The 23,990-nt window shown below is 41.7% G+C and overlaps 1 protein-coding gene and 1 long non-coding RNA gene across 2 annotated transcripts in view; both read left to right on the forward strand.

Moving 5' to 3' along the window:
• Positions 1 to 1,861: 1,861 nt before the first annotated feature.
• Positions 1,862 to 23,990, forward strand: part of LOC112214912 (zeta-sarcoglycan) — a 34,869-nt gene continuing 12,740 nt past the window's right edge. The window contains exons 1-6 of the mRNA XM_024373947.2: positions 1,862 to 2,056; positions 6,354 to 6,455; positions 9,478 to 9,565; positions 13,605 to 13,727; positions 13,929 to 14,001; positions 18,885 to 19,008. Coding sequence (XP_024229715.2) covers positions 1,862 to 2,056; positions 6,354 to 6,455; positions 9,478 to 9,565; positions 13,605 to 13,727; positions 13,929 to 14,001; positions 18,885 to 19,008 — 705 coding nt within the window. The remainder of the gene's footprint in view (positions 2,057 to 6,353; positions 6,456 to 9,477; positions 9,566 to 13,604; positions 13,728 to 13,928; positions 14,002 to 18,884; positions 19,009 to 23,990) is intronic.
• Positions 21,698 to 23,990, forward strand: part of LOC121839416 — a 2,477-nt gene continuing 184 nt past the window's right edge. The window contains exons 1-3 of the long non-coding RNA XR_006078968.1: positions 21,698 to 22,071; positions 22,233 to 22,976; positions 23,755 to 23,990. The exon at positions 23,755 to 23,990 is cut by the window's right edge and continues 184 nt beyond it. This is a non-coding gene — a long non-coding RNA (uncharacterized LOC121839416). The remainder of the gene's footprint in view (positions 22,072 to 22,232; positions 22,977 to 23,754) is intronic.

A 23,990-nucleotide genomic window follows, 5' to 3' on the forward strand; every position in this document is an offset into this window, starting at 1 on the left:
GCAGAAGAGTCATTTCCCCTAGCAACAGAGGATTGAAAATAGACTATGGAGTTGTCCTGCTGTGACACGTTGGATTAAAGAGAGAACTTTACAACATTTTTTTTTTTTTCATATACTGTGAACTGTTTCCGTACCCCTGAGGGCCTTTAAATTCCACTACTGTTAAAGGATTTTATTCTGCTAGTATCCAGCCAAAGACATTCTCCTAACAAACAGAATGTGCATTTTTTTAATCCTCTACGCAATGCGTACACTATTTATGATAATCAACAAGCAAGACTAAGTTCAATTTTTGTTTTATACATTTATTTTGATGGATAAATGTTTTGAGAGCCAAATACTATACATTACAGCGTCTTATATATCTAATCAGCGAAGGTATTTAGTGTGACTCAAAAGGCCTGTCCCTCTAGGTCTCAGGTGCACTCACACTCATCTCTCGTAGTTATCTTCCGTGAAGTGTATCAGCGGCGTAATTAGACTCACTGACCTTTCTAGTCCAATGATATGGTTCATTTGTATTCACTGCAAAGCCCCAACTTCCATTGGTGAGACATATGCCCGAAACAAAGACCTTTCTTCTGAAACTCGTCAGTCTATTCTTGTTCTGAGAAATTAAGGCTATTTCATGCGAGAACTTTTCAAGAAACTGAATATCTCGTACAACGCTGTGTACTACTCCCTTCATAGAACAGCGCAAACTGCCTCTAACCAGAATAGAAAGAGGAGTTGGTAGGCCCCGGTGCACAACTGAGCAAGAGGACAAGTACATTAGAATGTCTAGTTTGAGAAACAGACAGACTAATCTAATTTTGAGGTGTTCGGATCACAAACAAGAACATTCGTGAATGAAAATATGCTGGAGGATTGCTTTGGTGGTGGTAAAGTGGGAGATCTGTACAGGGTAAAAGGGATCTTGATGAAGGAAGGTGTCACGTTGGTATGAATGATTCGGGAGACTGGCACAGGAATACGTAATAGTTTTTTTTCTTACACCCAAATTACAGCGTGCTGTGTAAAGGCACGGGAACGAAGACCAAACAAACACGATACAAAACACACGTTACAGGTACTCACATGCACCAACGGACATTGTAACAATAATCGACAGCCCAGTGGTGAAACAAAGGGCACATTTATACAAATACAATCAGTGGGAATGGGGGCCAGGTGTGCACAATGTCACAATTCCGGAGGGATCCGTGACAGAAGGCTATCACTCCATTTTGCAACGCCATGCCATACCCTGTGGACGGCGCTTAATTGAAGCCAATTTCCTCCTACAACAGGACAATGACCCAAAGCCCAGCTCCAAACTATGTAATAACTATTTAGGGAAGAAGCAGTCGAATGGTGTTCTGTCTATAATGGAGTGGCCAGCACAGTCACCGGATCTCAACACTATTGAGCTGTTGTGGGAGCAGCTTGACCGAATGGTACGTAAGAAGTGCCCACCAAGCCAATCCAATTTGTGGGAGGTGCTTCAGGAATCATGGGTGAAATCTCTTCAGATTCCCTCAACAAATTGACAACTAGAATGCCAAAGGTCTGCAAGGATGTAATTGCTGCAAATGGAGGGTTCTTTGATGAAAGTTTGAAGGACACAATTATTATTTCAATTAAAAATCATTATTTATAACCTTGGCAAAATCTAGACTATATTTCCGATTCATTTTGCAACTCATTTCATGTATGTTTTCATAGAAAACAAGGACATTTCTAAGTGACCCCAAACTTTTGAACGGTAGTGTATGTAGTAATATAAATGTATTATAAACCCTGTATGTATGTCATTCAAAAATAAAATGTTTAGCATGGCATCTAATGCTCAGATGCCCCTCTCTCTCTGATTGTGTTCCAGATGACTGAGGAACAGTACGTACTGGAGGCCCAGTCGGGCCATCTTCAGCAGCCCAGGTGCGACGCTGTCGACCCCGTGGGACTCTATGGGTGGAGGAAGAGATTCCTCTACTTTTTCCTCTCGCTGTTGCTGGTCATAATGATAGTCAACCTGGCCTTAACTGTGTGGATAGTAAAGGTCATGCATTTCACTGTGGTGGGTAGCCTACCGTATAATGTTTTACAGTAGCCTACTGTACAATGTTTTACAATAACTTTTGTATATTGTTTTACAGTAACCTACTGTATATTGTATTACAGTAGCCTATTGTATAATGTTTTACAGTAGCCTATTATATAATGTTTTACAGTAGCTTAATGTATAATGTTTTATAGTAGCCTACTATATGTTTTACAGTAGCCTATTGTATAATGTTTTACAGTAGCCTACTGTATATTGTGAACCAGTTTGCACAGGCCTGCTCATACTCTATTATTCTAATGGGGGATTTGTCCACTAAAATACATTTGGATGGTGCTACATGGATGAGGTGAATGAATGTAAATTAAAGAGACAGATGGATAGATTTGATTGAATTATTGATTTAACATTTGACATAGCAAGTGTATGTTCTGTGTTAAGATATACTTGATTCATAAGTACAATAGAAGTTTTGCAAGATAACACACATACATACGTATGTAATTAAGATTAAAACAATAGCTGAATTGGTTCTGGTGAAAATAATTGCATTCAAGCCAGATTGTCTAAAGTCTTCTACAAAGAATATCACTGCAAAGACACAAAACGGGAAAAAGTTTATAGCTGTATAGTGCAGAATTTTGAAAGCGATTCAGGGACAATCAACCATTTTGAAAAAAAAAAACCTGAAGAGAGCATCGTACTGTGACGGATCTGTCACCCAGGACCGTCTTTATCCTTGACTCCCAATCAATTTATGTAAGTTACTCAAGTGTTTCCTTTGTTTCGGCAGTTACCTACAGTGCCCCTTGACTTTTTCCACATTTTGTTAGGTTACAGCCTTATTCTAAAATTCATTGAATTATTTTTTGACTCATCAATCTACACATAATACCCCATAATGACATAGCAAAAATGGGTTTTTAGAAATGTTTCATAATTTATATTTAAAAAAATGAAATATCACATTCACATTTAAAGGGTCTTTAGACCCTTTACTCAGTCCTTTATTGAAGCACTTTTGGCAATGATTACAGCCTTGAGTCTTCTTGGGTATGACGCTACAAGTTTGACACACCTGTATTTGGGGAGTTTCTCCCATTCTTCTCTGCAGATCCTCTCAAGCTCTGTCAGGCTGGATTTGGAGCGTTGCTGGACAGCTATTTTCAGGTCTCTCCAGAGATGTTAGATTGGGTTCAAGTCCAGGCTTTGGCTGGGCCACTCAAGGATATTCAGAGACTTGTCCCGAAGCTACTCCTGCATTGTCTTGGCTTTGTACTTAGGGTCGTTGTTGGAAGGTGAACCTTCGCCCCAGTCTGAGGTCCTGATCGCTCTGGAGTAGGTTTTCATCAAGGATCTTTCAGTACTTTGCTCCGTTCATCTATCCCTTGATCCTGACTAGTCTTCCAGTCCCTGCCACTGAAAACATCCCCACAGCATGATGCTGCCACCACCATGCTTGGTATTCAGGCCAAAGAGTTCAATCTGGGCTTCATCAGACCAGAGAATCTTGTTTCTCATGGTCTGATAGTCTTTAGGAGCCATTTGGCAGACTCCCAAGCATGCTGTCATGTGCCTTTTACTGAGTAGTGGCTTCCGTCTGGCCACTCTGCGATAAAGGCCTAATTGGTAGAGTGTTGCAGAGATGGTTGTCCTTCTGGAAGGTTTTCCCATCTCTACAGAGGAACTACAGAGCTCTGTCAGAGTGACCCTCCAGTGTTTGGTCACCTCCCTGACCAAGGCCTTCTCCCCGATTGCTCAGTTTGGCCTGGAAGCCAGCTTTAGGAGGAGTCTTGATGGTTCCAAACTTCTTGCATTTAAGAAGGATGGAGGTCACTGTGTTCTTGGGGACCTTCAATGCTGCAGAAATGTTTTGGTACCCTTCCCCAGATCTGTGCCTCGACACAATCCTGTCTCGGAGCTCTAAGGACAATTCCTTGGACCTCATGGCTTGGTTTTTCATCTGACATGCACTGTCAACTGTGAGACCTTATATAGACAGGTGTGTGCCTTTCCAAATCATGTCCAATCAATCAAGTTGTCGAAACATCTCAAGTATGATCAATGGAAACAGGATGCACTTGAGCTCAATTTCGAGTCTCATAGCAAAGTGTCTGAATACTTATGTAAATAAGGTATCTGTTTTTTTGTTTTCAATACATTTGCCCAAAATTCTAAAAACATATTTTCACTTTGTCATTATTGGGTATTGTGTGTAGCTTGATGAAGGGAAAAAATGATTTAATACATTTTAGAACAAGGCTGTAAAGTAACAAATTGTGTAAAGAGTAAAGAGTCAAGGGGTTTGAATACATCCCAAAAGCACTGTATGTTATCACAGATATTATCTGTGCTGTGGGTGTCTTGACTACTCTCTGTCTCAGAGAGTAGTCTGCCAACCTAAAACCCCATAAGCTGTTTTATTTCACCAGGCAAGTCAGTTAAAAGCAAATTCTTAGTTTCAATGACTGCCTGCTCAGGAGCAGAATGACAGATTTGTACCATGTCAGCTCAGGGATTTGAACTTGCAACCTTCCGGTTACTAGTCCAACACTCTAACCACTAGGCTACCCTGCCACCCCATTTGGAATATGTAATTCTGTGCAGATTCAGACTTGTACATATATGACACATAAGACGAGGTGTGGTGGCCTGACGAGCCTTCTGGTGATGCTTATTTTGAATGACAAGTCCATAGCTGTCTGTGTACATGATTCATTGGTCTGGACATTATGGGGCATCAGTTCATGACTTAGTGAAAATGAGACATGTGGAAGTAAGGAACCTCCCCTTAGACATAAAGACATGTAATCTTAATATCCACACAAAATGCCACATTCATAAGCGAATCATAACTACTTATTCAGCATTATTAACATTAAATCAACAGTGACACCATTTAATCAACATTATATTACAAACCTGTCCATAAACATATCGGCGGGTACACAGAGAATGTTTATTTTTCAATGACTCAGTTTAGTGCGTTGCCAACACCGCTTCCTTATTGGTTAACACGCTTCATAAGCTCTTATGCTGTTGTTCATAACCAAGGCATAATGCTCAACTGTCTATAGCTGATCTTACAGTATAACGCATCATGTAACCTCAACTAATGCATTCTTAAGGACACCTACAGTTAGACGTCACCGTTCAATCTACGCAGGCTTGTCTGCCACGTTAGCGACGGTTTGGCGCCGTTGAGGGAGGGCTGAGGGCCTCTGCTACACCCTGTCACTCAGCGTGATCCCCTACCTCTACCCTGTCACTCAGCGTGATCCCCTACCTCTACCCTGTCACTCAGCGTGATCCCCTACCTCTACCCACTGCGTCCCCTACCTCAGCGTGATCCCCTACCTCTACCCTGTCACTCAGCGTGATCCCCTACCTCTACCCTGTCACTCAGCGTGATCCCCTACCTCTACCCTGTCACTCAGCGTGATCCCCTACCTCTACCCTGTCACTCAGCGTGATCCCCTACCTCTACCCTGTCACTCAGCGTGATCCCCTATCTCTACCCTGTCACTCCCCTATCTCTACCCTGTCACTCAGCGTGATCCCCTATCTCTACCCTGTCACTCAGCGTGATCCCCTATCTCTACCCTGTCACTCAGCGTGATCCCCTACCTCTACCCTGTCACTCAGCGTGATCCCCTACCTCTACCCTGTCACTCAGCGTGATCCCCTACCTCTACCCTGTCACTCAGCGTGATCCCCTACCTCTACCCATTCACCCTGTGTGCTGCTGTCACCTCAGCTTGATCCCCTACTTCTACCCTGTCACTCAGTGTCACCAGTGTGGCCTGTAATAGGCATACACAACATCTATCAGCTCAGCCTGGTGTTTTACTGTGTTCAGGTTGGGCTTTGTCATTGACATGCATTCAGCAGCTCACCCTGGTGTTTTACTGTGTTCAGGTCAGGCTATGTCATTGACATACATTCAGCAGCTTGACTCTTGCAGAACACACATTTCAGTTGAAGGCATTCAGTTGTACAATTGACTAGGTATCCCCCCTTTATCCTTTCTATTTACACACGGGAGTAAAAAAACAGGAAATTACTCATCTTTCACGACTTCTGGGGTACAGCACTTGATTTAAACGAACTCAATGCCAGTAAAGTCATGATTGTTGGCAAACGGTCGTCGGTAATGTGTTAAGGCATGTGTGTGAAAGCTGGTGCGACATGACATTGTTATGAATGTTAACGTCATTATAGAAGTTTTTTAAAAAGAGTGACAACTGTTGAAAGGGCATTCCTCTCCTTCAGGCTGCTTATTTGTTCTGTGATTTTGTTGTATATTTTGCAGGACGGAATGGGAAACCTTCAGGTGAACGGGGAAGGGATACGACTGGAGGGAATATCGGAATTTCTTCTTCCCCTTTATGTGAAGGAGATCCAGTCAAGAAGGGTAAGCTACTCTGTTTACTAACCCACCGTTGTTCTCAGTGTAACGGAGTTAAGAACACGCAGTAAGCTCACTCCAAAGTTAGCTTGAAATGTCGCTGATGGAACTGTTCCAATGAACTCAAAACTGTTGCTACGTTGTCAAGGATGGGGCACGTGTGCTAGCAAGGCAGAGGTCCTGGATTCGAGTCTCGGTGTGAGCTGAATCAGAAGGGAAGAGGATACTCACTAAGCAAGCAGCAGTCAAATCCATAACATCAGTCACTAGAGTTAATGAGATGCTGGAATAAACCCTATGGAATTTCATATTAGACTGGCTGAGTGATCATATGATGATACCAAATTCTCCCTATAAATGTAAGTGAAACTCCTCATCTTAGAGATCTTCAAAAACTGTTGCTAGGGTCTGATGGATCATGCTTGATGTTGATTGATTTATGAACTAGGTCATAGAGAACTTGCTATATATGGAGTTTATAACATTTCTATTTGTTGCACCTGGGGGATATTGCATGTTTTTTTTCTCCAGACGGTACTCTTCCTCTCCTCCCCAATTTCCTGCACTCCATCAGAACTGTATCAACCCCCCCATCAAAAGGAAGATGGATAACGGGGGACTCGTTTCTCACAAGTCACACACAACCTTAGTGTAGATGACAGACAATTACAGGGGGACCACAGTCCCAGCTGAATTTTCAATCAAGCCGGTACAATAAATCCCCCTGCCTCCCACTCCCCTTTGATGTCAGTAGGATAACTGAACTCCTGCACAAACTCTCCAGTTTTTCTTAGACACCCGGTCCATCCGAGCTCTTCAATGATTCACTATGAACTGGATAGCAATCTCAGGCCTTAAAGACTTAGATGGAAGTAGCTTTTCTTTGGATGATTGTTGACTGTACATGGACAACGACTGGATGGTGGGCTTGATTTGATACTCTTGATAAGTTTGAAAGTTAATAATTCAGTTGAAATTGGTAGTATAATTTCCCTTTAATTATATTTCCTTAGATGTAGTCAAGATATTGTCTTAAAATGTCAGTATATTCAGCTAGTCGTTGAATACTGAACAGTCCATTGCAATAAAACTGGCAAAACGTTAGTTGGACATTATTATTACATGCATTGTTTTAGTCCAAACACTGACGCAATATATTAGGGTTGAATTTTTTCCCGAAAAACTACAAATTTCCCCTCCCAAAATTGCAACCATACCGGTAATATAAAGCTGCAGTTTATATGTTGAGCCTCTGCCAGTGCCAACAAAGCTAGTTTTGGAGATTTGTGAATGTGAGATGGAGATTGCCTTCAGTAACTCCGTCGAGAGGTCGTTTGTAGCCTAAACATTATAGTCAGCGATGCAATTTATTTAATTTTTGCGTTATTATGGCACCCGTCATTATTTTTCTCGGGAAACGAGAAGGAGCTTGGTCGGGAAGTCCCGGGATACCGGTCACCAGTATTAAACCGATGTTTTTACCGGTCTGTTAGAAGGCTATGCTAGGGGAGTGTTACGGTCTCACCGGAGATATTTGCAGGACAGAGAGAGCACAGGGAATCTCTGAAAGGGTCATTCAATATTTATTTTTTCACCTGAGGAAATATGTCAGGCGCCGAGAGGATTGTGTTTATCCACTGAGTTGAAGAGATACTGTAAGTTGCATGTTGAGTTTAGCTAGTTTAGCTCCGACATGACTAAACTTCTAATCAATAAGCCACCGCCGCAGAAATAATTACGGTGGACCAGCCTTTGTATTGTACTATGTGGGGACGTCTTGTTTAACATGCCTTTTATACAATATATTGGCCTTCTATATAATACTTTGGCACGAACCAGCAGTTTAATGTAATTGTGAATATATCCGTTATGTGTTACAACGCAAATACAGGGAGGGGGACTGTGTGCAATTCAGTTCAATGTTGACAAGACCTCATTTGTCATTTGTACGATCTTAGACAATATACTGTAGCTCACAAGAGTATTTAAAGTGAATCAAATCATCATGTCATTCGTAACTGTGCGCAGTGGCTTTTTCTCTTGAGTTGTCAGCTGGTCTAAAAATAGGTTCGAGCATGTATAATTCATTGGACTGAAACTACTTCCCTGTGGAGTCTTTAGATCTGTGTAATATGACTTAATTCTCTCTTCACTTAATCATAATGGACAATGATTTTATAAAACAAGCTAGTTCAAATAGATTTGTTTTTAGGGAGTTGCTGATAAAATAGATGACAATTATTATATCTTTTATTGAAGATTAAATCTGTGATTGAGCACTTTTGTAGTGGTTATTTCAAAACAGATTTTTCCTGTTAATGGTAAAGTGTAATATTCTGTCATATAACTTTTTTTTTAATAACTTACAGTGAGATGTTGATATCGTTCCACTAGCCTTTGCTTCCACTTTAGCCTCCACTTATCCTGCTGCCTTTGGTTATGAAGTGTCCTTGTATGCAGGGCAGCTCCCTTGGCATTACTTCAGCCATTGGTAGTTTTTCAGTTTTTCACAACATGCTCCGTGAATGTGTATTAACTCCATGAAGTTCACGTGACCTTCTGACCTTTCTGTAAGAGCCACAATGACTAGACTCGTTCATCAGTTCACAGAGTATCATTCAGGAGTGCTAATGTTTGACCCTCAGGTCAGATACCATTGAAGACCAAACAAATACATAAATGGCACAAGATGGAACATTTAATTCCCCACTCACTTAGTCTGTTGGTTCATGATCTTGTGTCAGAACAGGCAATGAATGAAAACTAGATTCAAGAAAATCAACTCGGGTCTAATAATATTTTGTGCACAATATTTAGATTTTCTCACAGAAATTGCTGGATCAAATTGTTAGAACCAACATATTTACATGTATCTACCAGGGGGTTTATAATGTATGAATGAAAGTTAATCCTCTTATTGCAGGTCACTTGTATTCATGTTTTGCATTCTTTTTACATCCCCACTTTTTCTCTCCTCCTTTCTGCTCCTTTTTTCCCACACCCCCTCCCTCTCTCATGCTTCCTCTAGGCAAGCCCATTGGTCGTGCGGTCAAACAGAAACGTGACCATAAACGCTCGAAACGACCAAGGCCAACTCACTGGACAGCTGACAGTGGGTTAGATAAGTTCAGAACTGTTTCACTAAACACTTAAAACAGATGACTAACCATACTGATACGATATTGATACATGTACTGATGTTGTTCAGCAGCACAATTTAGCAAAGACTCAAGTGCAGACTATGGCTTCTACTGAATAGATCTCATTTTTAATGACTTTAATCGAGTTGATCTTTTACTCATTATTAATCTGCTTTCTTCGCCTGGAGGACTCACAGCAAAGTGTTCGAGACCTTTGACCTTTGACCTTATGAAAAGTGAAATAGGTTCTTCTCATTATCATCAAGTTTAATCATCAGTCGGGCCTAATTACCAGATTAATTTACATGATTAATGGCTATTTGAAAGCAAATGACCTGCTTATTAACACTAATAGCTATTGATTTTCACCAGCATAAGTTTGGGATTGATGATGATGATGATGATTCATCAAGGCTAGTGATGTGACACTTTTGGTCAAGTCAAATCATGTTTGTCACATGCGCCGAACAACCTTACTTACAAGCTCGTAACCAACACTGCAATTCAAGAAGGAGTTAAGTTTATTTAGTAAATATTTTAAGTTAAAAAAATCTAATGAAATGTAACACAATAAAAGAACAGTAATGAGGCTATATATACAGGGGGTACCAGTACAGAGTCAATGTGCGGTGGTACAGGTTAGTCGAGGTAATTTGTACATGTAGGTAGGGGTAAAGTGACTATGCATAGATAATACGCAGCAAGTAGAACAAATGAGGTGGGGGGTCAATGTAAATAGTCCGGGTGGCCATTTGATTCATTGCTCAGCAGTCTTATGGCTTGGGGGTAGAAACTGTTAAGGAGTCTTTTGGACCTAGAAATGGTGCTCCGAACACCGCTTGCCATTGGTTAGCAGAGAGAACAGTCTATGACTTGGGTGACACTTTTTTGTGTTTTCCTCTGACACCGCCTAGTATATAGGTCCTGGATGGCAGGAAGCTTGGCCCCAGTCATATACTGGGCTGTAGGCACTACCCTCCGTAGCGCCTTATGGTCGGATGCTGACCATAATACCATAATACCAGGCGGTGATGCAACCGGTCATGATGCTCTCGATGCTGCAGCTGTAGAACTATTTGGATCTGGGGAACCATGCCAAATCTTTTAAGTCTCCTGAGGGGGAAAACGTGTTGTCGTACCCTCTTCATGACTGTCTTGGTGTGTTTGGACCATGATAGTTTGTTGGTGATGTGGACAGCAAGGAACTTTAAGCTCTCGACCCGCTCCACTGCAGGCTGTTGATGTGAAAGGGGGCATGTTCGGCCCTCCTTTTCCTGTTGTCCACAATCAGCTCCTTTGTCTCTCACGTTGAGAGAGAAGTTGTCCTGACACCACACTGCCAGGTCTCTGACCTCCTCCCTGTAGGCAGTCTCATCGTTGTCTGTGATCAGGCCTACCACTGTTGTGTCGTCAGCAAACGTAATGATGGAGTTGGAGTTGTGCTTGGCCACGCCATCGTGGGTGAACAAGGAGTACAGGAGGGGACTAAGCACGCACCCCTGAGGGGCCCTGTGTTGAGGATCAGCGTGGCAGACGTGTTGTTGCCTACCCTTACCACCTGGGAGCGGCATGTCAGGAAGTCCAGGATCCAGTTGCAGAGGGAGGTGTTTAGTCCCAGGGTCTGCTTGAAACATGTAGGTATTACAGATTCGGTCAGGGACAGGTTAAAAATGTCAGTGAAGATACTTGCCTTTTGGTCTGTGCTCGCTCCAAGTACACATCCAGGTAATCCGTCTGGCCCTGCAGCCTTGTGAATGTTGACCTGTTTGAAGGGTCTTGCTCACATCGGCTATGGAGGGCGTGATCACACAGTGATCACACAGTCGTTCGGAACAGTTCTCATGCATGCTTCAGTGATGCTTGCCTCGACGTGTTCATAAAAGGCATTTAGCTTATCTGTTAGGCTCGCGTCACTGGGCATCGCACGGCTGGGTTTCCCTTTGTCGTCCGTAATAGTTTGCAAGCCCTGCCACAGCCGACGATCGTCAGAGTCGGATTAGTAGGATTCAAATCTAAGTCCTATATTGACCCTTGGCCTGTTTGATGGTTCGTCTGAGGGCATAGTGGGATTTCTTATAAGTGTCCAGTTCCTTGATAGCGGCAGCTCTAGCCTTTATCTCTGTGCAGATGTTGCCTGTAATCCATGGCTTCTGGTTGGGATATGTACGCACGGCCACTGTGGGAACGATGTTGTCGATACACTTATTGATGAAGCCGGTGCCTGAGGGTGGTATACTCCTCAATGCCATTGAATGAATCCCGGAACATATTCCAGTGCTAGAAAAACAGTCCTGTAGCGTAGCATCTGCGTCATCTGACCACTTCCGTATTGAGCGAGTCACTAGTACTTCCTGCTTTAGTTTTTGTTTGTAAGCAGGAATCAGGAGGATAGAATTATGGTCAGATTTGCCAAATGGAGGACAAGGGAGAGCTTTGTATGGGTCTCGGTGTGTGGAGTAAAGGTGATCTAGAGTTTTTTTCCCCTCTGTTTTCATGTGACATAGAACGGATTTAAGTTTGCCTGCATTAAAGTCTCCGGCCACTAGGAGCACCGCTTCTGGATGAGCATATTTTTGTCTGCTTATGGCCTTATACAGCTCGTTAAGTGTGGTCTTAGTAACAGAATCGGTTTGTGGTGGTAAATAGACGGCTATGAAAAATATAGATAACCAAGGTAAATAGTGTGGTCTACAGCTTATCATGAGGTTCTCTACCTCAGATAAGCAATACCTCGAAACTTCCTTATTAGACATCGCGCACCAGCTGTTGTTTACAAATAGACACACACCCCCACCAGCCGTAGCTGTTCTGTCCTGCCGATGCATGGAAAACCAAGCCAACTGTATATTATCCATATCGTCATACAGCCACAACTCGGTGAAACATAAGATATTACAGTTTTTAATGTCCCGTTGGTAGGAAATTCTCAAACGGAGATCATCCAGTTTATTCTCCAGTGATTGCACATTGGCCAATAGAATGGATGGTTGAGGTGGGTTACCCACTTGCCCAATGAATTCTCGCAAAGCACCCTGATCTCCGCCCTCTTTATTTCCTTATTATCTTTACGCGAATGACGGTGATTTGGGCCTGGTCTCAGAGAAGTAGTATATCCTTGTCGACTCATTAAAGCAAAAATCTTCGTCCAGTTCGAGGTGAGTAATCGCTGTTCTGATATCCAAAAGCTATTTTCGGTCTTAAGCGATGGTAACAGCAACATTATGTACAAAAGAAGTTACAAACAATGCAAAAAAATAAATAAATATCCCGGTTGGTTAAGAGCCAATAAAACAGCAGCCATCCCCTCACACTTGAAACTGATATAGCCGTGCTTCTACACCTGCATTGCTTGCTGTTTGGGGTTTTAGGCTGGGTTTCTGTACAGCACTTTGAGATATCAGCTGATGTACGAAGGGCTATATAAATAAATTTGATTTGATTTGACTTGACCTTCAATTGTAAACTGGTGTCCGATTAGGCAGAAAACACTATTTTGGGTAATTTTGGGACAAAATTAAAATGGAACTTGGTGAGAATAATTAAAATGCACAGTCATTGCGCACCATAGTTATGTGGATTAACCATAAAGTGATTTATTGATGGATATCCTATGAGCACCTTCTGAGCAGATGAAACTGATATAGCCTAGCTTTTGTAAATATGACATGACAACAATTATTAGACAGAGTAAAGTGAAAATAATTATATTTTGACTGACATTAATTCTGGAACAGGATCATTGCATATTGGCTCACATTCCAATACTGATCCAGCCCTACCTTAGGCTGGATTTCAGCCCCATCACCCTCTGCTGACCCTGGCTTTTGAAATTCCAGATTGCTTTGGTTAGTGACTACAGTTAGTTATAGCAGCAACCAAATGGGTACCCAGGTTGGCAGTTCCTTCGCCACTGTTAGAAATGGCACTATATTGGTGCCATTGTTAGTTCCACTGTAGAAATTAATATAGAACCCTATAGATACCACACAGCCAACTACTGCTTGTCTTTCCTCAGGTCCCGATTCAGTGGAAGCACAGTGTCAGAGATTTGAGGTGCGAAGCAGGGATGGAGGGAAGGTGCTGTTCTCTGTAGATGAAAAGAAGATCAGCATAGGAACAGATACAGTCAGAGTAACTGGTAAGAGGCGCTGCAGAGCCCAGTCTGTCCAGTTTATACACAGTTAATCTAACACCTCGCTTTCACAAGGAATACAAAAAATGGTCACTTAGAAACAGTCAAATCTGGCTTTGTGTGACTTACTTCAGTCACCCCTGGCATAGTTCACATCATGAAAGCACTCCTTCTGTTGATTGCATTTGTGCTTTTCTTTGTGGAAAGGCTCAGACGGAGGGGTCTTTGGACACTCTGTGGAAACGCCACACATCCAGGCAGACGCCTCTCAAGATCTGAAGTGAGTTTATGCTCCCATTTAAACTTCACATTCTGGCTATTTTGTTTAAAAGCTATACCATGGTATTTTACATACTGAATTAAGCGTTTGTCTTCCATGTTCAATTAAAATGACTATGCATAATTACTCAATGTTCAATAAGTTATTTGTTCATTTAAATGTTGTGTTCTGCCATTTGTCCCATTTTCTATCACCACCATTTTAAGCAGCACTGTTGGTAGTTCATGCTCTCATCATTGTCTCTATGCTTTTCATTCAAAACCCTGACAAATACAATTTCTCTGCAATTCTCATCAAACATGCACTATAATGAAAATTGCACAACCGTAAACTAATTTATCAGTTGTTCCACTTGGAAATAAGTGCATTACATTTGGCTTTCATGAAAATGAGTGGGATTAAATGCATAAATGCACTCACAAGGCAGTTCCTTCTCTCGAAATACACTTAGCCTGAGCCAGTGGCCCCCGTAAATCCATTAACAAGAAATAATGAGTATATTTGTAGTCTGCCTTCATGGTTCTACAGGAAAGATTCAGATTAAAGTTGTCAGAAAAAGTGTTATGGTAGCTAATTCCTCTGTAGTGAGTTGTATACTGATGACATTGCCCAAAGCTAACACTGTTCAATAGTAATTTAGCAAGAAATTAAATTACTGTTGAACAGCTTCCCAAATCCCAGACCGTAGCTTAGACTTAGAATCACACATAGAAGTGAATCTGAAAAGGAGAATCTGAGTGAACGACTATACCACTTAGCTAAGCTATGAATGACATGAATAATCAAGTCAATAGTTAGTTAGCATAAAGTAAATATACTGGCAAGTTCGATGTATTAGTAGTAGAGGTCGACCGATTAATCGGAATGGCCGATTAGTTAGTGCCGATTTCAAGTTTTCATAACAATCGGAAATCAGTATTTTTGGACACCGATTTGGCCGATACAGATATATATATATATTTTTTAACACCTTTATTTAATCTTTATTTAACTAGGCAGTTAGAAAACAGTTAGAAAAGCCATACTAACAGCTAGCTAATGTGCCATTTTGCCACAGTAGTTGTTCTACACTACCCACTAATTCGAACAGTGAATCATTTTTGTCTTATTTTGTATTTATATTCCAAACGTTTGGATTTGAAATTAAACAATGACTATGAGGTTAAAGTGCAGACTGTCAGCTTTAATTTGAGGCTTTTGTTTTGATCCATATAGGATGAACCATTTAGAAAACACAGCACTTTTTATATATAGTCCCTCACTTTAGGGGACTCAAAGTATTCACTTCTTAAAAAGTAACGTTTCCGGACCCATTTTCATAGCATGCAATGTCTACGTCGAGCTTGTGCCTAAAATGTGTTGGATGCATTTGTGTTTCAGATTATTTTGTGCCCAATAGAAATGAATGTGGTGTCATTTTTGGAATCACTTTTATTGTAAATAAATATTCTAAATACTTCTACATTAATGAAAAGGCTTACCATGATTACAGATAATCCTGAATAAAATGTGAATAATGATAAGTGAGAAAGTTAGACGCACAAATACCATACCCCCAAGACATGCTAACCTCTCACCATTACAATAAACGCCGCCATACGGCCACCACCATGCAGCAACTACTGCCATACGGCTACCACCATAAAGCACGGCTACCACCATACAGCTATTACCACCACCATCCTACTACTACTACCACACCACCACCCTACTACTACTGCCATACTACTACAGCCACCACAACCACCCTACTACAACTGCCACCACAACCACCCTACTACTACTGCCACCACAACCACCCTACTACAACCACCACCACAACCACACTACTACTACTGCCACCACAACCACCCTACTACTACTGCCACCACAACCACCCTACTACTACTGCCACCACAACCACCCTACTACTACTGCCACCACAACCACCCTACTACTACTGCCACCACAACCACCCTACTACTACTGCCACCACAACCACCCTACTACTACTGCCACCACAACCACCCTACTACTACTGCCACCACAACCACCCTACTACTACTGCCACCACAACCACCCTACTACTACTGCCACCACAACCACCCTAGTACTACTGCCACCACAACCACCCTAGTACTACTGCCACCACAACCACCCTAGTACTACTGCCACCACCCTAACCACCACAACCACCCTACTACTACTGCCACCACAACCACCCTACTACTACTGCCACCACAACCACCCTACTACTACTGCCACCACAAACACCCTACTACACTGCCACCACAAACACCCTACTACTGCCACCACAAACACCCTACTACAACTGCCACCACAACCACCCTACTACTACTGCCACCACAAACACCCTACTACAACTGCCACCACAACCACCCTACTACTACTGCCACCACAACCACCCTAACCACCACTACTACTACTGCCACCACAACCACCCTACTACTACTGCCACCACAACCACCCTACTACTACTGCCACCACAACCACCCTACTACTACTGCCACCACAACCACCCTACTACTACTGCCACCACAACCACCCTACTACTAACCACAACCACCCTACTACTACTGCCACCACAACCACCCTACTACTACTGCCACCACAAACACCCTACTACAACTGCCACCACAACCACCCTACTACTACTGCCACCACAGCCACCCTACTACTACTGCCACCACAGCCACCTTACTACTACTGCCACCACAACCACCTTACTACTACTGCCACCACAAACACCCTACTACAACTGCCACCACAGCCACCTTACTACTACTGCCACCACAACCACCCTACTACAACTGCCACCACAACCACCCTACTACTACTGCCACCACAACCACCTTACTACTACTGCCACCACAACCACCCTACTACTACTGCCACCACAACCACCTTACTACTACTGCCACCACAGCCACCTTACTACTACTGCCACCACAACCACCTTACTACTACTGCCACATACAGCTACTACCACCACCACCCTACTACTACTACACGACCCTACTACTACTGCCACCACCACAAATGCCACCACCACCATACAGCTACTACTACCACCACGCCTTTTGGGTAGTGTGTCTATTTATTTATACACATTTTAACATCGGGTCCTAAAGAGTGCATGTTGAATTTCATCAAACATATTTCCCAGTAACAGGGTTGATGATTGAATCTTAAAAATCAGCCATACACCCCTTGTGTCAGGGGAATGGAAGGTAGTTTGTGTGCAACAGGGAGGGGAAATTGAATGCAAGTTTAACAACAATGTTTAAACGTGTTAAAACATTTCTAGCCACTGGGTAACATCATTGATGCTCGATGTGCTCATTTGTCCACCACAAAACACCAGAAAATGGTCAAAGTAGAACCAACTCACCTGCTTTTATTCTATGATTTGACTGTTACAAGAAAACCAACTAAGAGTAACTAAAAGGAACTAAGAGTAACAAAGGAACTAAGAGTAACTAAAAGGAACTAAGAGTAACTGAAAGGAACTAAGAGTAACTGAAAGGAACTAAGAGTAACTGAAAGGAACTAGGAGTAACTGAAAGGAACTAGGAGTAACTGAAAGGGACTAGGAGTAACTGAAAGGGACTAAGAGTAACTGAAAGGAACTAGGAGTAACTGAAAGGAACTAGGAGTAACTGAAAGGGACTAGGAGTAACTGAAAGGAACTAAGAGTAACTGAAAGGAACTAAGAGTAACTGAAAGGAACTAAGAGTAACTGAAAGGAACTAGGAGTAACTGAAAGGAACTAGGAGTAACTGAAAGGAACTAGGAGTAACTGAAAGGAACTAGGAGTAACTGAAAGGAACTAAGAGTAACTGAAAGGAACTAGGAGTAACTGAAAGGAACTAGGAGTAACTGAAAGGAACTAGGAGTAACTGAAAGGAACTAAGAGTAACTGAAAGGAACTAAGAGTAACTGACCAACAACCAAAATGAAACAGGTGTGGTTTTAGGAGGGGTTCTGAAAGACACTCATGGGGTGTCCACTGAAAGTTGACTAGCAACAAGAACTGGAACCTAAGACAGCCACCGTGAGCACCCACACAATTTGCCCAAGCAGAGCCAAACAAAAGAATAACCCACACTCAAAGACAAGGAGCACACCAAAACAAAATGAGACAAAGGAACGTTTTTCTAGAAATCAAATCAGAAACACCAAACTAAAGATGTTGACCCTCCACATCTTTCAAGACAACAGATCACCTGGGCCAGCACAGGCAAAGTGCCTTCCCACTAACGAGATGGCAACCAGCATAGGTGTAACATATACTGACTAACGAGGTGACACCAATCCCATGCTACGTGCTAACGTGCTAAAAGTCCAACCTCAAAACATAAATGGAACTAGTATATATGTTCAATGTTTCTTTTGAAAAACAAAAATTGCTTTAAAATATGTTTTTACTATATTAAAACCAGAGTTTAGTTCACGTTACAGGGTTGAAACTTAAACCTGAGGGACAAATGTAAATAAATTACTAATCATATTAAATAGGTAAAAATCTTCAGAAACTACTATCCGAAAGTAACAAAATAACTAGGGCTTTACAATGATGGTGAAGCTTGGGGAAATCTTGGCGTTAAGTGTGTTAAAATCTTCCTAGAAGTTGGACAAGCATGACATGGAAGGAGGCAAAATTGGGATTTTTCTGAGAAAACACAATTTATTTGAATGACTGCTATTGGAATTTTAAGCACAGATGTATGTGATCCAATTGCTCTCTATTCGTGGAACGACTAAACTGTATCTTATCTTAACAGGTTATAAAATAAACATTAAAACAAAATAATAATTTTGAAAAAGTAAGTGGTAAATGAAGTGGAACACAAATGCTTTCATTAAGTTGTTGTGTTTGTCAGGCTTGAGTCTCCAACAAGGACCTTGACCATGGAGGCTCCCAGAGGGGTAGAGGTCACTGCAGCCAGGGGGAAACTGAAGGCCACGTGTCGGAAAGACCTGGAACTCCAGTCAACAGAGGGAGAGGTGAGGAGGTCACGCACAGAATCAACTGTCCTCAAATTAAGATGTCATCATCTATCAAAATAACTGTGTCTATAGATGGTTTTAAGGTATTCCCATCCCACAGCCTCGAGTTTTTGTTGTTGTGTTAAGGTACTGTAGGGGAGACCAGGACAACAGATTTTGGAGTTGTTTTTTTAAAACCGTATTTGCTCTAACATTGTTTGATTCAGATATCTCAATATTTCACACAAACAAAGTACATTTGTCGGCTAATTAATAGAACAGAATGTGTTAAATGTGGACTTTTCACAAATCTGGCATATAGACGCAAGGTCCTGATGTTACAATTAACCCCAATAGCAGGTTTAGTTGTAACATTTTATGACACTATCTTCAATAGTAAACATGTGTGTTAATTGAAGTGTTATGATTTGAAACTGATATTTAGGAAAAAAATACACTAAATTGACAAAAACATATTTTCATTGTATCTTTAAAGCCTTACTATTATTATATATATATTTTTAATCCTCCCGTTTTGGACTCGACATGCCAATGTATGGTACAGACATGCACTATATACCATCTGTAGTTATCGCCTACAATATACGTGGCTAAAAAAAAAGTCTATACCCCTGTCACGCCAAATAGAGTCCCCCTGCCAAAAAGTGTTGTTATTGTGTGTCCCTCGTTGCTAGAACTTGCAAAATTCTGACCGGATTACGTAATGAATCAAAGCGTCCGCTGCTATCATGGTTGCCTGGCTCTATTTTACCTCGTAGCGTTCGCGAAGCAGTTGTATTTCTATTTCACCTCAAAAGTGCTCGATCAGTCAGCGCAAAATTATTACCTCAGAATTGCTATGCCAAATCTTTTCAGTCTCCTGAGGGGAAATAGGTTTTGTCGTGCCCGCTTCACGACTGTCTTTGTGTGCTTGATCCATGTTAGTTTGTTGATGATGTGGACACCAAGGAACTTGAAGTTATCTTCTATTAGAAAACTGGACTGATTTAGCTATGTACAACCATTTTTTCAACAACCATTTTACATCTAGCTAGTTGGTAATCTACACGTTGCTAGCTATACATGAGCCGTCCTCCCTTCAGCAGCCTCCACTGGTGTAGTTATATGTCTATCATATTGAGGTATCTAGCTATAATTTACACCTGATCAATCAAATGGATAGGTGTAAGCAATTATGGTAATTCCAATTGCCCTTAACTAGTTAACTAGGTGTCTTCGCTAGACAGATACAGAGAAACTTGTTCGGCTTCATATGTACCTACGAGGAAAGGATGGCCAGCCACACGGGAGGGTGATTTTTACTAAGGAGGAGTAGGAGGCCGTGCTGACCGAGATGCATGCTGGCCATTTCGGAGTGAAGCGCATGATTGCCAAAATCAACCTGCTCTTCTTCTGACAGAGAATTGTCAAGGAGGTGGACAGCGGGGCAAGTACATTAACCTTTTATTTATCAATTACATTCTATTATATCTGAAATTATTATGATTTCAATGAATGTCATATCAGAGATCACACCATGTTTAAATTTGTCACTTTTTGCTTAAAAGTCAGTACCCTGTCTAGCCTGCCAGAAGTTTGAGAGGGTGAAGACTGTGGCGCCGGAGTTGAAGCCCATCAAAGTTGTTTCACCATGGCACATGATCGGTAAGGGTCCCAATTAAAATTTTGCCCTGATAAGTTGTTTTGTAATGGTTGCTTTATTTTGACCACAGCAGAGTTCAATATTCTAGAATGTGCTTACAAATATGAAAGTGTGCAGACTGTATGACACAGATACAGGCAAGAATAAAATAATCTTCTCTCTAACACTTTAAATGTTAGTGGTGGACCTCATTGGACCCTTCACTAAATCCAGGAATGGCAACAGCTGGTGTCTGACGGCGACCGATCACTTTACCAAGTGGGTGGAGGCAATACCCATTAAGCTCAGGAAAGGAAGAGTATGTGCTTAACTCAAAATTCCCTTCTGTATTTTTATTTAAATTTTATTTCACCAGGTAGGCTAGTTGAGAACAAGTTTTCATTTGCAACTGCGACCTGGCCAAGATAAAGCATAGCAGTGTGAACAGACAACACAGAGTTACACATGGAGTAAACAATTAACAAGTCAATAACACAGTAGAAAACAAAGAGTCTATATATACATTGTGTGCAAAAGGCATGAGGAGGTAGGCAAATAATTACAATTTTGCAGATTAACACTGGAGTGATAAACCAATTTAAAAGGGTGTTTGGAACCAAAAATAGATTTTCGTTTTGTATGATACCCATCAAGGACGAGGATGTTGTACATCTTCAACACCCACGGTTCTCCTGAGGTCTGATGAACGCTGGAACAAGGCACGTCATAGTTTATATTCTGTCATTTTGTTTTATTTAAGGAAGGTGGGACGTGGGAAACCTTGCTGCTCATTCGCTCCTAGCTGGGGTCAACATCTGTTAAAGTGAATATATATCTCAGATAATAACTATTTGCATGCAAAATAACCTGAAGCTAGTTTTAGTTTCCCTAACACTGATATTTGTCTCTTTGTTTTCATTTATATAACTAGCCAAGTCAGTTAAGAATAAATCATTATTTACAACAACAGCCTACCCCAGCCAAACCCTAACGATACTGGGCCAATTGTGTGCTGCCCTATGAAACTCCCAATCACAGCCGGTTGTGATACAGCCTGGAATTAAACCAGGGTCTGTAGTGATGCCTCTAGCACTGAGCTGCAGTGCCTTAGACCGCTGCGCCACTCGGGTTATCTCGGTGGAAGCCAACAATCTGCTCCAGTTGGAGCAGTTGGATGGTCGACCACTGAAAGTACTGACGTTCTACACTTCGGTGAAGCCCAATAGACAAAGTATGTTAAGCGTTGGTTGACATTTGAGCAAGCAAGAAATGGTAGTTATGCTGAGCTTATAAAAATGTACCTCTTCAATTGACCTCTCCGAATGACTTCAGGACCATCGACTGTCCGAGCCCCCCAGGAAGTATCCCATCCACCAGAACCAGTGAGTTCGGATCAGTCTGATTATCTGTGCTCTGAGTCAGAGGAGGGCCAGCTTGAGGTAGGCTATACCTTCTAAAAGTGTTGAAAAGTACATATCTCCCATTTACAACACTGCACTAATCCATCAAATTTTCTCCCAGTAAAGTGTAACCTTTGTGTTTGCTTGTTTACGTCTCTGTCTCCTACCCTGTTCCCTTTAACTCTGCTCCTGTTCTCCAGGACCTAGGGGTTCTGTCCAACACCCAGACGTGGATCCACCTGATGTCCTCCATTACCTGTTCCCCAAGACCTAAGGGTTCTGTCCAACACCCAGACGTGGATCCACCTGATGTCCTCCATTACCTGTTCCCCAGGACCTAAGGGTTCTGTCCAACACCCAGACGTGGATCCACCTGATGTCCTCCATTACCTGTTCCCCAAGACCTAAGGGTTCTGTCCAACACCCAGACGTGGATCCACCTGATGGATCCACACCTTCATTACCAACCACCCCCCAATTTTTCATTACATAATCTACAGCTACTGTTATTGTCATGTTGTCATTATCTGCTAAGAACGTTTTCTTGATCTATCATACTGGGCACATAATATGTGAGATACACAGATTAACGAAAAAACACTAGCACTGCAAACACTTAGAACAAAGAGAGCAGCAGGGCCTGGACTTTGCATTCTCCCTCTTCAAGTCCCCCTTCTGAGACTGGCTGCCTGTTGAGAACAAGTGACAAACAGAACCTCCCACCCACATAGCACCCACCCAGGGGCGGAGCCAGAGAGGTGCCACCCCAAATGTCATTCGCTACTGGCAGCTTGATGCTGATTGACATCTCATTTCACCACTTGTTGAAAGAAGCATTTATTTTGACATTCGAAGAAGAAGAATAAGCATGCAGAAGAAGAAGATAGAATATTTCCACAGCTCCACCAGCTCTTTTCGCGATTGGCGAAAGCATCATATTTGAAGTAAGTTTTAAGGTTTAGCAGCGGGTTTAGGTTTCCTGAACAACTTTTACGAAAGTTGAGTCGCAGTGTAAGTTAACGTTAGACCTTTGGCACCATTAACAGACAGTTAATCAGATAAGAGAGATCGGTTCCCAATTTAGCCTAACATTATGTTTACATCTGAGCTAGTAATACACGCATATATACAGTGCAGTGTCGTAAATTGCAGTATATGAATGTTTAGCTAATGTAGGCTATAGATGTCAGTGTTCAGCAAGTTAACATTCAGCCACTTGAAATCCATTAACTCAGTTAGATTTTCGAACTTGGACTCAAAACTAACAATTGTTATTATCAATCTGTTAACGTTACTCAAAAAATGACCACAATTTGCAGATAGCCTGTTTTTCTATTGTAAAAGTGTAAGGAAATACAGCTAGCTAAGTTACTTACTGCAGAGTAGGACTAGCCATGATCTAACTAGTAACTTAGACTTGTAGTTGATTTATTTTAAGGCACAGTTATGATAATGGGGATTTGTAATTAAGATTGAGATTGGACTAGAATGTGGGTAATTGGATGCTTAGATGTAACCATAGTCTTATTGTTGCATAGGGTCAGTTAAACATTAAAATGAAAGGAGAGATGTCAGACTTCTGTTCCATTAGGACCCAATGGTAGGCCAGGCCTATACTTTAAACTACACTTTTTAGTTAGCAGCTGTTAGTGTCTAATCTTGTGGATCCCTTAATTATACATTTCCATAGAGATATGACACATTATTTAATGTGTATTTCAGACATGTCAAGATCCAGAGAAGAGGGTCCTGTACAGCCGTTTTTGAAAACATTTCCCAGAACTCATCATGGTATCAGGAAAAGGGCTTTCAACAGCTCCTGGTATAAGGACAATTCATGGCTTGAATATTCTGTTTGTCAAGATTCGACTTATTGTTTCGCCTGTAGGCATTTTTCTCTGCCCAAAACACCTGAATCTGCCTTCACATCGCAGTCATGTTTCTCTGTTCAATACACC

The sequence above is a fragment of the Oncorhynchus tshawytscha genome, linkage group LG15, assembly GCF_018296145.1.
Source record: "Oncorhynchus tshawytscha isolate Ot180627B linkage group LG15, Otsh_v2.0, whole genome shotgun sequence".
NCBI classification, from domain to species: Eukaryota; Metazoa; Chordata; class Actinopteri; order Salmoniformes; family Salmonidae; genus Oncorhynchus; species Oncorhynchus tshawytscha.